The sequence below is a fragment of the Mchenga conophoros genome, linkage group LG4, assembly GCF_057382185.1.
Source record: "Mchenga conophoros isolate Kocher_MC1m ecotype Shallow Benthic linkage group LG4, M_conophoros_male_GT1.1, whole genome shotgun sequence".
NCBI lineage: Eukaryota > Metazoa > Chordata > Actinopteri > Cichliformes > Cichlidae > Mchenga > Mchenga conophoros.
The window spans coordinates 34,900,621-34,915,186 of record NC_140529.1 but is presented as its reverse complement, the minus strand read 5'-3'; the positions used below and the strand labels follow the sequence as shown (position 1 = coordinate 34,915,186).

The 14,566-nt window shown below is 40.3% G+C and overlaps 1 protein-coding gene across 2 annotated transcripts; it reads right to left on the bottom strand.

The window, feature by feature from the left end:
- Positions 1 to 332: 332 nt before the first annotated feature.
- Positions 333 to 11,729, bottom strand: tbc1d17 (TBC1 domain family, member 17). Of its 2 annotated transcripts, none has more exons than XM_085272053.1 (17): positions 11,609 to 11,729; positions 9,870 to 9,965; positions 9,702 to 9,779; positions 9,496 to 9,607; positions 9,238 to 9,421; positions 8,971 to 9,082; positions 6,268 to 6,438; positions 6,052 to 6,177; positions 5,120 to 5,223; positions 4,598 to 4,692; positions 4,395 to 4,511; positions 3,205 to 3,305; positions 2,479 to 2,578; positions 1,733 to 1,830; positions 1,456 to 1,572; positions 1,285 to 1,371; positions 333 to 1,087 (listed from the first exon to the last, which is right to left on the bottom strand). In XM_085272053.1, exons 1-17 carry the CDS (start codon positions 11,633 to 11,635, stop codon positions 926 to 928), a joined length of 1,887 nt encoding a protein of 628 aa, XP_085128179.1. In that variant the 5' UTR covers positions 11,636 to 11,729; the 3' UTR covers positions 333 to 925. The 2 variants fall into 2 exon arrangements, with proteins under 2 accessions (XP_085128179.1, XP_085128178.1); XM_085272052.1 differs by lacking the exon at positions 11,609 to 11,729 and adding an exon at positions 10,153 to 10,251.
- Between the last annotated feature and the right edge of the window lie 2,837 nt (positions 11,730 to 14,566).

Below are 14,566 nucleotides of genomic sequence, written 5' to 3'. Positions count from 1 at the left end.
TAGGCGAAGTGTCTTGCCCAAGGACACAACGAGCAAGACAGAGCTGGGGATCGAACCGGCAACCTTACGGTTTACAAGATGAGCTTCCAACCCCCTGACCCACGGTCGGCTCGTGTATTATTGTTGCTGTGGATCTGCAGGTAAACTCAGACCTGCACACTGACGCTCACCTCCACCATTTGATAAATGAATCCTTTTCAAGTCTTGGGGAGGATGTTATCGTCTGTTCCTTCCTCACCTGATTCTTATCCACAGGGGGATCAAGTTCAGTTATCTTGAACTTCTTCTGCTTAAGTTTTTACAAATGGATAAAGTAGAGTTTAAATACCCTGTTTTGTTATGATTCAACCATTTATTTGGTAATAACGAGATGAAAATGCTAGAACATCATACATATAGTTACAAGGCTTAATATTACCAAAGTGGCATGTGGAACCTATAAGGCATGCACAACCTTTGCATAGGGCTGGAATGGCATCTTACAGTACTAGCAAAATACTGCCAGTGAGTTTATGCTTCGTCTATTTCCCTTTACAGGAGGAGTGGTGAGAGGACCGTAAGAAAACACAAAATAAACTGAAACGTAAGCAAGGGATAAACGAATTAATATAGTTAAATAATAAGTAAAAGCAGAAGCAAAAGTGTCATGAAAACAGGAAATGTAAACAAGTGACAAGGAAACAGGAGGACAGCATACACACAAAAACAGCACTGCAAGTACGGCTATAGTGTTTAAACACATTGGATTGTAACTTTCATGAACACACAGTGAGAGAAAAGAGCCTCCACAGTGCCCCCTGCCTCTGACCATCAGTAACAACAGTCTTCACTCCATACCATGGGATAATATTTAGTACATATTTCATATATAAATGTCTTTCACACATCTCTTAGTGAGTGTCAGTCCACCAGCTGATAATCAGATTTAAGAGCAGCTGGGGCCACACGCTGAATTAGAAGCTGCAGCTCCTTCCTGTGATTGGCTGAGGAGGCGCTGTGTCTCGCTGGCCTGTGAGTCTGGGCTCTCTTCCTCTGAGCTGGGTGGGACGTAGAGGCCCAGGACCTGCTTAACCATAACAGGAAGCTCCTGGGGTGGAAAGGGAAGAGGAAAAAGGGGAAGCAAGTTATTAATTTATCAGTTAACATAATATAGCACAAGATAAATTGTTTTCCTATTATATTCTGATAATACTAATAAAAAAATAATAATCTCAGATTTGGACCAACAGATATTTTACTGGCTGTATGTCGAATCATGAGGTATGAAGTGGCCCTGTGTCTTACCTTGCACAGAAACAGCTGTAGGTAGATGGCCTCGGCTCCACGCAGAACGCTCTGCAGGTCCAACTTCATTGTCAACTCGTTAATGTGCTGCAGATGAAAAACATTATAGAAGATGAAAATCTGTATGATTACAGAAAAACAAACAAACTCATCTTTAATCCAGACACACACCTTCAGAATAGTGTTGAAGTCATGGTTCGAGCCTATCAGTTCTTCTCGCTGGGACTCGAGGATCGAACAGGCGATCAGCAGGTGAAAGTTTTCACATGGAAGACGAGTCCAGAGGACCTGAGGAAGAAAACACGATGCCATAAAATGCGATGTCAAGATGCAGCCCAAACAATCCGTACTGTAGACTGTAAAAAATAATAATAATGTGGGATTCGGTTTCATAACAAAAATCAATTCAAGACACAAATATGTTAAATTGGTACAGTCAAGCACTCACCTCCCACAGTGTGAGGATATCCTCAAAGGAAAACTCTCTCTTGAACCAGATGAGCAGCCAGCGGAAACAGAAGCAAAGCGAGCCGCTGTCCTGAGAGTCTGAAGGACATGCAAGGAAGGGAGAACTGGAATTTTATCTCTTTACAAAAAAGAAATTATTATTGCACATCCAGAGTTTTCTCAGTTTCATACATATGCGTGGCATGTATGTCACCTTCAGCATATCTAAACTTATATGTGAGAGGTCAGATTCAACAGAAAACACGGTAATGTCTTCCTTTTGTGCACCTCTGGTCGTCTTTCTGCATTGCTGCTCTATTTAAGGTTCGACTTTGCCTTCGGTGTCAAACTGACCCAACCTCAAACCGTAAATTCATCCGCCAGGAACAACCTCTCCAAACCGAGTTCTACTATAACATCTGAGTAAGAACAATCAGTTGGGATGAGTGGAACTGTGGTGACATGACAATCTTTGGTCACTACCTGCCCTAGCTGCCAGATTTTCCCTCCCTGTGACTTTATCTTCTTCCCCAAATGCCATGCAAATTGACAAGTTGCTCCTTTTAGACAGAAGCACATGTATACAAGTTAGATAGGAACTGAAATTAGTGCTGAGGTGCAAATCAACACAACAATGAAGGAGGTAGCTTTAAAACTTCTTTATCTTGCCCAGCTTTACTTTGCACGTTTCATTTTACACTCTCACTTCTACTGTTAATGTGCCTGGCTAAATAGGAGCTCACTTACCCAGGAAGTCACAGAGCTCTGGGTCCAGCGCCTTCAGCAGGATACTGAGCTGAAGAAGCTGCTGCTTCATGGCCTCCTGAGACTCTTCAAAGTTCTGGTGCTGCAGGAAAGAAAAACAAAGACCTGTTCTTCAGCTGGAGTCTACGGCTTCTTACAAATACATCAATCTTTTGGATGTTTCTGCTTTGACACTCCGCTAATTTCATTATTGTTTTTCTTTCACTGCTTCCCCAGATCTCAATGATTAATATCACATTTCAGCACAACATAGAACCAGATGACATTTTTTTTAAGAGAGAGAATGTGCATTTATTTAACATTTAATAAGGTGTAATGCTTGTGATTGTTGGCAAACAGCCTCAGGCTACAAACCAAAATCCAGTGAGTGTTTTTGTGGTTGCTTCACAACTGGAGACAGCGGCGAGTTAGCCGAAGAGCACACTGAGAGACATCCAAAGCAGTTTTAAGTGTGGGCGTTTTTTATATTCATTCAAATCAAATGTTGATGAGGTCTCAAGTCACTGCACAAAAATCACTTCACTGGCCCAAGTGCATTTAAACTTTCAAAGGTTATGTTTGTGCTGCTGCCGAGTTAATTATTCTCCATTCGGAGCAGAAATCGACTCAAATATAGAGTAACAGCTTTAAAAGCTCTTGTGTGTCTCAACAGAAGATCACGGGTTGTGACAGACGATAACAAAAAAGAGAACAGATATTTTTACTAACCACCAGCTCCATGAATCCTGTCAGACACCAGAATGACTCCACCTCATTCTGGGTGACGAACAGGATAGGAGAAAGAAGATCACTCATCCCCTGCACATAACCTGCACCGATGAAAAAGGAGACCTGTGTTACAAACATATTTACATACATACTTTACTCAAACCGCTTTTAATCGCTGCCAAACCCTTTGTTGATTGGTCTTAAAACATCATGGACATCTCTGTTGTTTCACTGTTTATTTTGTTGTTTGCTGAACACAATGAAGTAGAGAAAATTAGCCAGTTAAGTAACAGGAAGTCGTAGAATACGTTTCCTCCTGTTGTTACAAATCTTTCTGGTCATCAGACGCCACTTGTACTGGCACCGTAATGCTTGTTCAACTTTTATTTTCATATACAAACAATATGAAGTCATGTGAAAGTAAGCTACTGAATCACGTGGTGTACTTAGAGAACCAATTTTAGCAGCAATAGGTTGACGTGATGGGTTTCTATATGACTTCATCAGTATCTGGAGGAGTTTTGGTCCACTCTTCTTTACAGCATTGCTTCAGTTAATTGGGCTTTGAAGGAATTACTCTCTTAAGGTCCCACCACAGCACTTCAATCAGGCTGAGGTCTACACTTCAACTGGGGCCTTGCAGCACCTTGATTATTTTCTTTTTCAAACATTCTGTTGTAGATTTGCTGTTGTGCTTGGGAGAGGATGTCCTGTTAGATGACCCAATTTGGGCCAAGCTTTAGCTCTTCTACAGCCTTACATTTGACTGTGGAATACTTTTGTATACAGAAGAGTTCATGGTCTAGTCAGTGACTGCAAAGCCGTGGCACTGTTCTTCATGGCCCAACACGTCTACTTTGGTTTCATTGTTCCTGAAGTCTTGTAGTTTGCTCTTTCTAAACCTGTGCCATGTTCTTTTTAGAGAGAACGGGCTTTCTCCTGGCAACTTATACAAACAAGCCATACTTGTCATGAACTTAGCTCATGGGTTTTCTGCTATTTCTATGCGCCTTGCACGGTGTGACCTTGGGGCGAATTTGTTGGGTCGTCCACTTCTGGGAAGATTGTGGCATTACACCTGAAAGATCCAGACCAGGAAACTACCAAAGGTGGTCTTTTTGGCAGTCACATGTACCGGTGATCAATTTATGAAGTGCACATCTGTTTACCAGCGGTTCATAAATACACACCCAGATCAAAGTTGTACATGCAGTAAGTCATCAGCACGTCGTGAAGCAGGGTCAGTCCCGGATTGTCATTCCCAGAGAAGAAAGTGTTGTGTCTGTCTGTCCTGTTGACGTCTCTCTCTGTCACAACAGAACAAAGACAGTTTAACTTCTGACGGGCAGCTGACTAAACGCTGAACAGATCTTCTGTTATTAGACGCACTGACCTATCAGGCTTCTGTATCCTCTGAGGAGGGAGTTTCTCATCTCCTGCTCTTCACTGACAGACTTCCACTGCACCTTCATCCTGAAGTACTCATCCCTGCACATGCAGAAGGGTTGTTAAAGCAAGTGAATAGTTCAAGATTTTAGGAAATACACTGGCTCGCTGCTAAGCCTTAAAAAAGAAAAAAAGTGTCTGCAGCTAGCTCAGGAGGGAGGGAGAGCAGGTCATCTACTAATTGGAAGGTTGGTGGTTCGAACCCTGGCTACTAACCCAAAGTTACTCTCTGATGTACCCAACGGAGTGTGTGTATGTGTGTTTGAATATTAGCTATGAAAGCACTTTTGTAGGAAATGTGTGTGAACAGGGCAAGTTGTATAAAGTGTTTTGAGCGCTCAGGTGGAGTAGAAAAGCGCTATATAAGAACCAGTCCATTTACCATTTACCAAGCAAGGCAATGAGAGTGTTTCCCAAAGCTTCAATAAATTATCATAAAGATATGACAGGAAAAAAAAATTCTACTAACGTTTTGACCCGAAGAATGTCCTCTCTTTCCTTGGCAGTGCTGTTCCACGGATAAAACCCCAGCAGGAATTTCCATATCTCCTTCCTCAGTGAGTGTGTGATGCCCTGCAAGATACACAAAAACCCCATCAAAGAATACACACCTGGTTAAACATAAGAAACACATGTTTGTCTCTAAGGCTACGTTCACACTGCAGGCGAAAGTGCATCAAATCCGACTTTTTTGACCCTATGCGACCCATATCCGATCATGCTATGACAGTGTGAACAGCACAAATCCGATATTTTCAAATCCGATCTGGGTCACTTTCGTATGTGGTACTGAATCCGATACATATCCGATGTTTTAGAAAGCGACTGCTGTTTGAACGGTCAAGTCGCATGAAATCCATCTTTTACGTCACTGACGCAAGACAGACGCCAATCATCAGCTCCGGAGAAGCGCCCGATAAGACATCGCGAACGCTTCCTGGCCATCCAGTGAAACTGTTGGGAATACAACGTTGGAGAAACGTGAACATTTTATTTGTACTGTATAATCTGCAGATTCTGACAGAAATCTGCAACTATCCTTTGAAGCACCGCTCCTCTCTAAAACAGCAATAAGGATCATTATTAGGTTATTTACATTATTATGTAAATAACAAAATAACTTAAAGCAAAAATTGGGAAACGTAAAGTCCGAAGTCTTTATATTAAGGGCCATCAGTCATACAATAATGTTTGCTCTTGGTCTAAACAGAGCGCGTTGTGTGTGACGTCTTCTTTTGCGCATGCGGGCCGCTTTGAGGGTTCACACTAGAGCGCGTTTGCTGTCGCATTTTATTTGTAGTGTGAACAAGCAGACAAAAAAAATCGGATTTGATCAAAAAATTGGAATTGAGCATTAAGACCTGCAGTGTGAACGTAGCCTAACTCTATTTACTGTCCTACCCCTCTGAACACAAGTTCTTTGATTTTTTCTTTGCAAGTCACTCGCCCCTCAGAGTCCAAAAACTCCTCCCACTTATCCAGAGGCTGTCCCCTTGTTACATCTGGTTTGGGACCAAGTTCCACACCCTTGATGAAAGAAATAAAATCAAACATTAATAACTTATTTTTTATTCCATCTATCCGCGCTCAAATTATCTTTTTGTATCTTTCTCTTACGCAGGTGATGAGTTCGAATCCGGGCTCTTCATCAGGCTGTGGAGGCAAACTGGGATCCTGAGGAGTACGTGTGTGGATGGGGGACTCTGGAGGCCGAAGTGCTGCCCTGAAGAAATTTGTGACTTTGGAGAATCCACCAAATGTAGTGGCATACGGGTCATGGATAAATCTCTGTTATAGGTGAAAAAAAAAAAGAATGTTTATGCAAATGAAGGCCTGTCGTTTTAAGTATGATGTTTCCTTCACTAATGTTAGCTGGTACCAAAGGCTATGATTAAAAAAGACAGATGAAACCACTGTGTCGCTGCCACCACATGTAGTCCTGTGTTGATTGTCTGTTATATGTTATATGTAGCACCAAGGTCTTGGAGGACCATTGTCTCGTTTCACTGTGTACTGTACCACTGCATATGATTGAAATGAAATGCCACTTGACTTGACTTGACTTGGTGGAACCTGTTTGAAGCTCTGATGGTTTCGTTTTTGGCCGATCCCATCTTCATTCATTTCATTTATTTGTTCATTTTCAGGCACAACAAATACCTATATTGAACATAAAATGCACAAAACAAAAAACAAAAATTGCCTGAAAAAGGAGTGGGACGAAGAAAACTTATTAAATCCCACCCCTATACTCACTCATCAACAAAAAAAAAACAAAACAATAAACTTCCCGCAGCTACGCCCATCATTGCATACAGACCCATCAACAGCCCCGGGTACATACAAGCATCTAAACGGCAGCTCGCAAACAACAATTAGAGCCTTCATAACTGAATACAGAATATATAAATTATAAATTCCATTACCACAGGTAACAGGCAGTAATAACTACAAGTAACAAACACACATACATATACATACATATATATCTACACACACATGTACATATATGTACATACATACTCACACTTTTTTTTTTTTTTTGGAATCCATACCAGCAATGGTAAGAGGACAGACATTACAGAGCACACTAAAAGCATCATTGAGTATACTGTGACCAGACCAACTGTTTGTAGAGGAATTTAAATCTATGAATATTTTTGCATTGTTTAAGTTGTAAACTCAGACTGTTCCAGATTTTCACACCACATACAGACACACAAAAACCTTTACGGGTTGTTTGAGTTCTGGGTAATTTGAATTCTCCAAAGCCTCTCACATTATAAACCTTTTCTCGAATTTCAAATCTAGTTTGTAAATTTGCCGGTAAAAGTTCAGTAAAAGCTTTATACAAAATTATGGATGTATTGTAATTAACCAGATCCTGGAATTTAAGTAACTTTGCCTGAAGAGAGAGTTTGTGAGTATGATCTAGATAACCAGCCTTGTGAATAATACGCAGTGCTCGTTTCTGTACTGTGACTAATGGATTAGTTGTATTTTTATATGTATTTCCCCACACTTCCACACAATATGTAAGATATGGAAGAACCAGGGTACAGTACAGAGTACGAAGTGCATCTTTATCAAGGAATTGTTTCACTTTGTTCAAAACTGCGAGGCTTCTGGAAATTTAGGTTTTTATGTGTCTGACGTGGGGTTTCCATGAAATTTTATTATCAATTACGACTCCCAAAAATTTGTTTTCACTCACATTATCAGTTGGTACACCTTCAATGATAATTGGTAATTCTATATTATATTTTAAATTACCAAAAAACATTGCTTTAGTTTTATTTATATTTAATGATAATTTATTTATGTCCATCCATTTTTTAATTAATTTTAGCTCCCTGTTTACGGTCATTACAAGATCAGTATAATCATCGCTACTGAAAAATATGTTGGTGTCATCTGCGAACAGTATGAGTTTAAGTACTTGAGAAACATCAAAAATATCATTTATGTATACATTGAAAAGTTTTGGTCCCAACACTGACCCTTGGGGAACACCACATGTAATACCAAGTTTCTCTGAATGGTAATGCCCTATGTTAACATATTGTTCCCGACCCGTTAGGTAACTTTTTAACCAGTTACCAGCTTTCCCTCGAATACCATATCTTTGCAATTTATCCAATAAAATTGAGTGATTGATTGTGTCGAAGGCCTTTTTGAGATCAACAAAAATACCAACTGCATATTTCTTTTTATCCAGTGTATCAGTAATCTTGCTTTCTATATGCATAATCTGTATGAGAGCAGTGCACAGATACAGAAACCTGCTAATAATTTCTGTTTTGTGTGATCTATTAGTACAGTTAGTGCAGGTAATTGAGGTGAAGGCTGGTAAACAGCTACTGGACAAATCTGCCTGTGATGGCATCCAACTGTCAATGTGACCATGCCCAAATAATGCAACCTACTTTAAACATAAAAACATCAGAAATTGGTTTCGGAATTTAGTAGTCATCCGAGGGGAGACTGGCTCTGGAGGCCAAAAACTCTGAACTGCAAAAATGCTATAAACATGTTTATTACTACTCTGCAGTTGGAGGTGTTAACATCGGGGATCTATATAGCTCAAGCTGCTTTTAGAGGAAATTGAGATTTTGGCACTTCCACATTAGCTTTTGTTTTCAAGTTCTGATGCTGCTTCGGTGGAAGATGACCTCATCACTGGGTCACTGGTGTTAATGGACAAGTTAATCATTTTAAAATCTATGAATTACTAAGTGTGAGATTACTTAAGAAAATTACTCATTAGAAATCCAACATACACTATCCTCTAAAAAAATAACAACAAAAAACTCTACTTACTGAGACAAGATCATTGCCTCCATCATCAAGAAACTGCAGCCTATCAAAGGACTGAGGGAGCGTGCCTGAGTCCTGGGGGTAGGCAAGGAAGAGCCGCCCGTCAAGTGGTGACCTGATAACAAGAACAGAAACCACATGACACGCTGACAAAGAAGCAAAGGGCATCTGAAACTGAGGTACTAATCTGGGTTTCTCCAGCATGTAAACAATGCTGGCATTCCACTGTAATTAGAAATCTGCTGCTAAAATGATTGCAGTGATGCTTACGGGTCCAGAATAATGTAGCGCTGAAGTGCCCTCAGCAGTTCCCGGGTTCCTCCTCTGTGGAAGTGCAAAGGAGGCAGTGGGTGGCCACCTCTACTAGTCAGCACGAGAAAGTTTCGACCCAAGGAGAACCGAGACCTCCGAAGAGAGTACAGCTCTGAGAGAGGCAGCGAGAACGCCCACTGACCTGTGGAAAAAAGAGGAGTTTTTAGTTTTCTGAGCACGAGCCTTTGCTAGGATCACCAGAAAAGCAGACTGCACCTGAACTTTTGACTGGGACGTGTTCTCGTTCTTTCTTCACGGTGCTTATAACTGCCCAGTCTGGCTCATAGCCCGGGTCAAAGTTTGTATCCTCTTCCCCTCCATCACCATCCTGATCAGGTGGAGATTATTGGATGAGAATCCTAGTCGAGCTAATAACAAATACTTTTTATTTTTCAGCATGTAGCAAATAGATGGTTCCCAACCTTTTTGCTGTAGAGTACAGCAGGAGCGTTGCGACCGTCATCCTCCAGTGGACTCCACTCTAGAGCTGGCAGCCCAGCCTGAAAAAATAAAGACATGATAGGTTACCCCCGTGCTTTCCTGATCATACCTTTGACCTAAACAGTCTTAGCTCACACAGACTTTCTTACCCGCTCCACAATGCGGATGAACCCTGGGATACTAGTGTCCTGGTTACTCCTCTTGGCATTTGTGTGGAGGTATACCCCCTCCTTCTCAAATATCAGCTGAGGAGAAAAAAGCCCCACATAAATATGAAGTAGCAGAAATTAAGTGTAAAATGTATTTGCAGTTAAAGGTGTTTTTTTTTTTATTTTATTGGTGTCAAATTTCAGTCACTCAAACAGGCAGATAATAAGAATTAGCCTAAAGATTATTTTAATCAGTCATCAATAACTACAGTATAACTGATACCTTGTGTGGTTGAACACCACTTGTTTCTCTCAGAAGTTGAACTTGAACCATATACAAAGAGCAAGGATTTAATGACCTGTGCATAGTCAGAATTCCTATCGCTACTGGTGTTCTCAAGGTAAAGAGGTTGTCCACACCTCTTCACAAAGGCTAGGCACTCTGTGTGACATCTAAGCAGCATTTCAGGCTAGCCCAGCCCTGTTTTTGCCCAATCATTGTGGAATTTGCATGTTCTCAATACACCTGATTGGGTTCTCTCCAGGTACTCTGGCGTCCTCCCATAGCCCAACGTGTCTTTTCAGCCCCAGTCACACACACAAACTGGTCAGTGACCTCCTGGCAACCCAAAATCCTCCAGCAGCCACTTTGCCTTAGGAACCAGTGGTCGCCAAACAGGTCTGTGTTCCTGACTTCGGGCTAATTGGTGGTACCACACTGACAGCAGGTTGGTTGTAAACAAAGAAAGTTTACTGTCTTGCAGTTAAAAAAACAAACATCCACGTGGAATAAACTCATCACATGGCAGATGGAAACAAGAATTAACGTCAAACACAGCTGATACAAACTAACTCGTAGTTATCTGAGGTCAAGTGAGAAAAACAAAACGTGATCATTGTAAAAATAACGTAAACTTTAGAAATCATGAGAACTAACTGAAATACTTACACGATAACACTCAACCTATAAAATTAGCTCATTTAGTTTCAGTCTTTGTCAGTCAACACCACAAGCATTAACCCACAAAAACCATGGTGGGTTCAACTCAGGAAGCTAAATGACAGCTCGGTATTTCCTAGGAAATAGCTCAAACGCCTTAATAGCATATAGTTATGGCAAACGAGGTCGTCGAGACCTTATTTAGAAGATTAACGTATTTTCCTGTTATTTTTAAACCTCATTTGAAAAATGATTGACGACGGCTAAAACTTTTTGGAAAACTGGACAGCAAACTAAAATTAAAAACTAAATGATACTAATAAAAAATAAATAAATGCAAACGTAGCCCACCCAGTGCCCAAATGTGATTAACGAGCCCGTGCACCACGTGACCAGTCAAACAGCTGACCCGGCAGGTAAATCATAGCAAAGAACTGGTAAATGACACATTCACATCACATGACTATAAAGTCACTGCTCTGCTCAGGTCAGTGGGTGAAAGCGAGACAGCCAAGCAGGAAAAGTTGAATTAAGTTCGCGACTTTCTGAACACACTTTAAGCTTTCATGTCTGTGTGGTTATACACACAACTATACAAAAAAATATATCCAGCTTATATCGAGCTAAAGCACCACGTAGCCCAGCTCGAGCTTAACGAACGGTACTGGAGATCCACAGCTAGCTTTAGATGCTACCATTAGTCAGCTATCAGAAGTTCTGCCCAATATTCAACAGCACAGTTACGAACATTCACAGAAACAGCCAGTGAAAACGTGTTAAACATTTAATTCAGGAGTACCTTATAATCCTCAGCGCTTTGCTCCATTTTCCTGTCGTCTCCGTCGTTCTCCCAAAACAAACGTGACGTCAAGCTTCCTGCTAATGCAAAACCCCGCCCATGGCAACGTCATGTCAGAAAACACCCAATCAGAACGTAATTTGTACTGCTTTGTTTTTAAATTATATTTTAAACGCTTTAATATTATTACAGAGGCCAATATTTATGTAAGAGTTTATGGTATTATTTGATTTGATTTGATTTGATTGTCAGCTACAGGCAGTGACCTATTATGTCTGAATACCTTAATGTAAATTTTTATGTAATGCACATGACAACCACTAGAGGGCAGAAAACAACGCTGACTCTAAACAGCAATGGATTAGAAAAAGAAAAAAGAAAAACTTTAGTTGTAGTCTAAAACAACAACAACGACAACAACAAACACAGTTACAAAGTGCCTCACAGTTAGGATGAACACCTACATCAAAAGACTGTGCACATCCCAACACACAGTACATGTGTTAAGTACTTGATGTAAACTTTAGCTAAAATAATGAGGAAATGATTACATGAAAGCTACTCTAGACTACTCAAAATTAGGTTTCAGCACTTTCTTTTTTAAACAAACCAATGACTCAGCTCACTTAAAGGAAGAAGAAGAAAGGATGTTACAAAATGTACTGGTTTCAAAGACAGAAAAATGTGGGCATGCACAGCATTTTAATGTGAATGTGGCTCAAGAATATCACATAAGACCATAAAAATATTCCTAAACTTCCCTTTATGCTTTTGGAAAGTTTCATTTAAATAAAATATTGTTCACAGTTACATCAAAATATAACACTCTTTGCCTCAAACTTTGTGGGATCTGATCATCTTGCCTTGACATGACCAGAATGATCAATACAATACTACACACTAATACTAATACTAAAACTCTACAGTTACTGGAAAGATGAAAATATCTAAATTTTGATATTCTGAACATAATGGGTTACTCGGCTGTCAAATTGCAGCTGAATAACCAGAGCAGATCGGCAGGCCTTAGACAAACTCGCTGCTTTCAGGGATATTTCAAAAACAATATTTCTGGCACTGATCTTGGTGGGGATGAACAGATGGTACCTTTCAGATGCAGTCGCAGTTTCAGGCATCCCTACATCCCCTCTACACCAGCAAGATAATTACATTAGAACAGAAGATATCCATCACAGAGAAATAATAGAGTTTTTGTATGATAGCCCTATGCTGCTAAAATAGTGTGGCTGATTGGGGTTTAAATAATTCGTTGATTTACAACCGTTTTATGTGTTTAGAAAAATTTTACTGTGACCAAGAGCTGCTATGATCAATATTTATTTGATTGCAACTTATTAAAAGGATAAATGTCAACATTAATGTCTATTTGGGAAATATATAAACACAGATTTATAAAGCTCAAGGAAGATCCTGAGGAGAGTGCAAAAGAGCATCTAGCTACAAAAGGACCACATCTCCCTGCCGAGCGCCAGCTGAGAGAAACATGACTCCAAATTCATGCTGATCTATAGCTACTGAACGTGATGATGATATCAGGGCTGTGCTGACAATTAGTTTCTTCTGGCCTCGCAAGAAAGAAAGGAAGAAATGCCACATTTAGAGCTGCTGACCCACATTTTTTTTTTTTTACTATTGTGCAATTTCAGACAGTGATGTTGCACTTTTTCTCAATATAACTGCTAGACTACAGCTAACATAATTACACTACTCTCAGGTGTTTCCAAATAGCAGTGTAATAATCACAGCAATACGAGCGGCTCATACTGATCATTGGATAGATGTTTATTCGGCACCCAAGTGTGCTGTTGCAAGCTCTCATTGTGACCGCCAGGTGGCAGAAAACACACAACTCCAAAATCACTCAGGCTGCTGGTTCACCGAGGGCTGCGTCATTAACGACACTTTAAAGGGAGGGACGGCAGCTGCTGGAGCTATCCAGCTTTTACTGCAGAAACAACGCAGGCCCATAACTTCCGAGTAGCTGGTAGGGCAGGTGGGCTTTGATGAGGCTAGGGGGGACAGCTCCATGTGCACGAGAACAGAGCGAGCACGAGCCCGGCCCCAAACGTCTGTCACGTGTGAAACGTGCTCTCGAATGGAAGGCAGTAAACAGGTGACGTCAGAGAGGCGTCAAGTTAGGCAGAGTTAAAAAACGGATAAGAGCCAGAGAGAGAGAGTCCTGAGTTCAAAGAGCAGAGATAGTGGTAAAAGAAATGTGGCAAAGCATATTTTAAAAAAATTAAAACTTTTTTTTTTTACCCAGGGATTTGATTTGTGTTTCTATACATGTATTTTTCTTTCTTTCTTTTCTCCAATTAAAGTTTAAACTAATTTAGATGAAGTGGAAAGACTTGTTTCTAGGACGGCTTTCTTACATATACGTCTCAATTTCAATAAACAAATAAAATAAAAAACCGGGTCAGAATCCAAGCTGGCTTTACTGATTCACTTAAATACATTAGCATCACCTTGACATTTGCCGTATTAAGTGAATGTAAAATGCTATATATAACACAAACCCCGGCATTATAAAATGGTTTATCATTTTTTTTTAAATTAAATAAATAATTTATTGCTATTAACCTAAACCTAACTTAAACCCAAGTGCTTATCTTTTTGTCATTTAGTTAGTAAATATGTAGTGCATATGTAGTGTAGGGATTCCTTTGGTGCTTAGGAGATTCAGCAGTTGTAAGAACTGTGTTTGTGGGAGATGCTAAGGTAGCACAGGACCAGGTGTAATAGGCCGCTTTGTCTTGCTCAGAGAAGGAAGCTGATTCAACACAGTACTCTAATCTGTATGTGTGCAGTAGATCTACTGTTCCCTGAATGAGTTACTGTAGCGGATTGAGTAATAACTGGGGATCGGTTTTCCTCCAGAGAGACTCGTTTTAAAGTATTTCCTCAGGAGTCATATACCCAAATACCTGGGCTCCG

Excerpts from the sequence above, each read along its gene's own strand:
- tbc1d17 (XM_085272052.1), bottom strand. The coding sequence starts at position 10,236 with ATGCACAGGTCATTAAATCCTTGCTCTTTGTATATGGTTCAAGTTCAA. Across the intron at positions 6,439-8,970 it reads GAGGCAATGATCTTGTCTCA|AGATTTATCCATGACCCGTA; the intron begins GTAAGTAGAGTT and ends CACCTATAACAG. Across the intron at positions 1,372-1,455 it reads ACTTCAACACTATTCTGAAG|CACATTAACGAGTTGACAAT; the intron begins GTGTGTGTCTGG and ends TTTCATCTGCAG.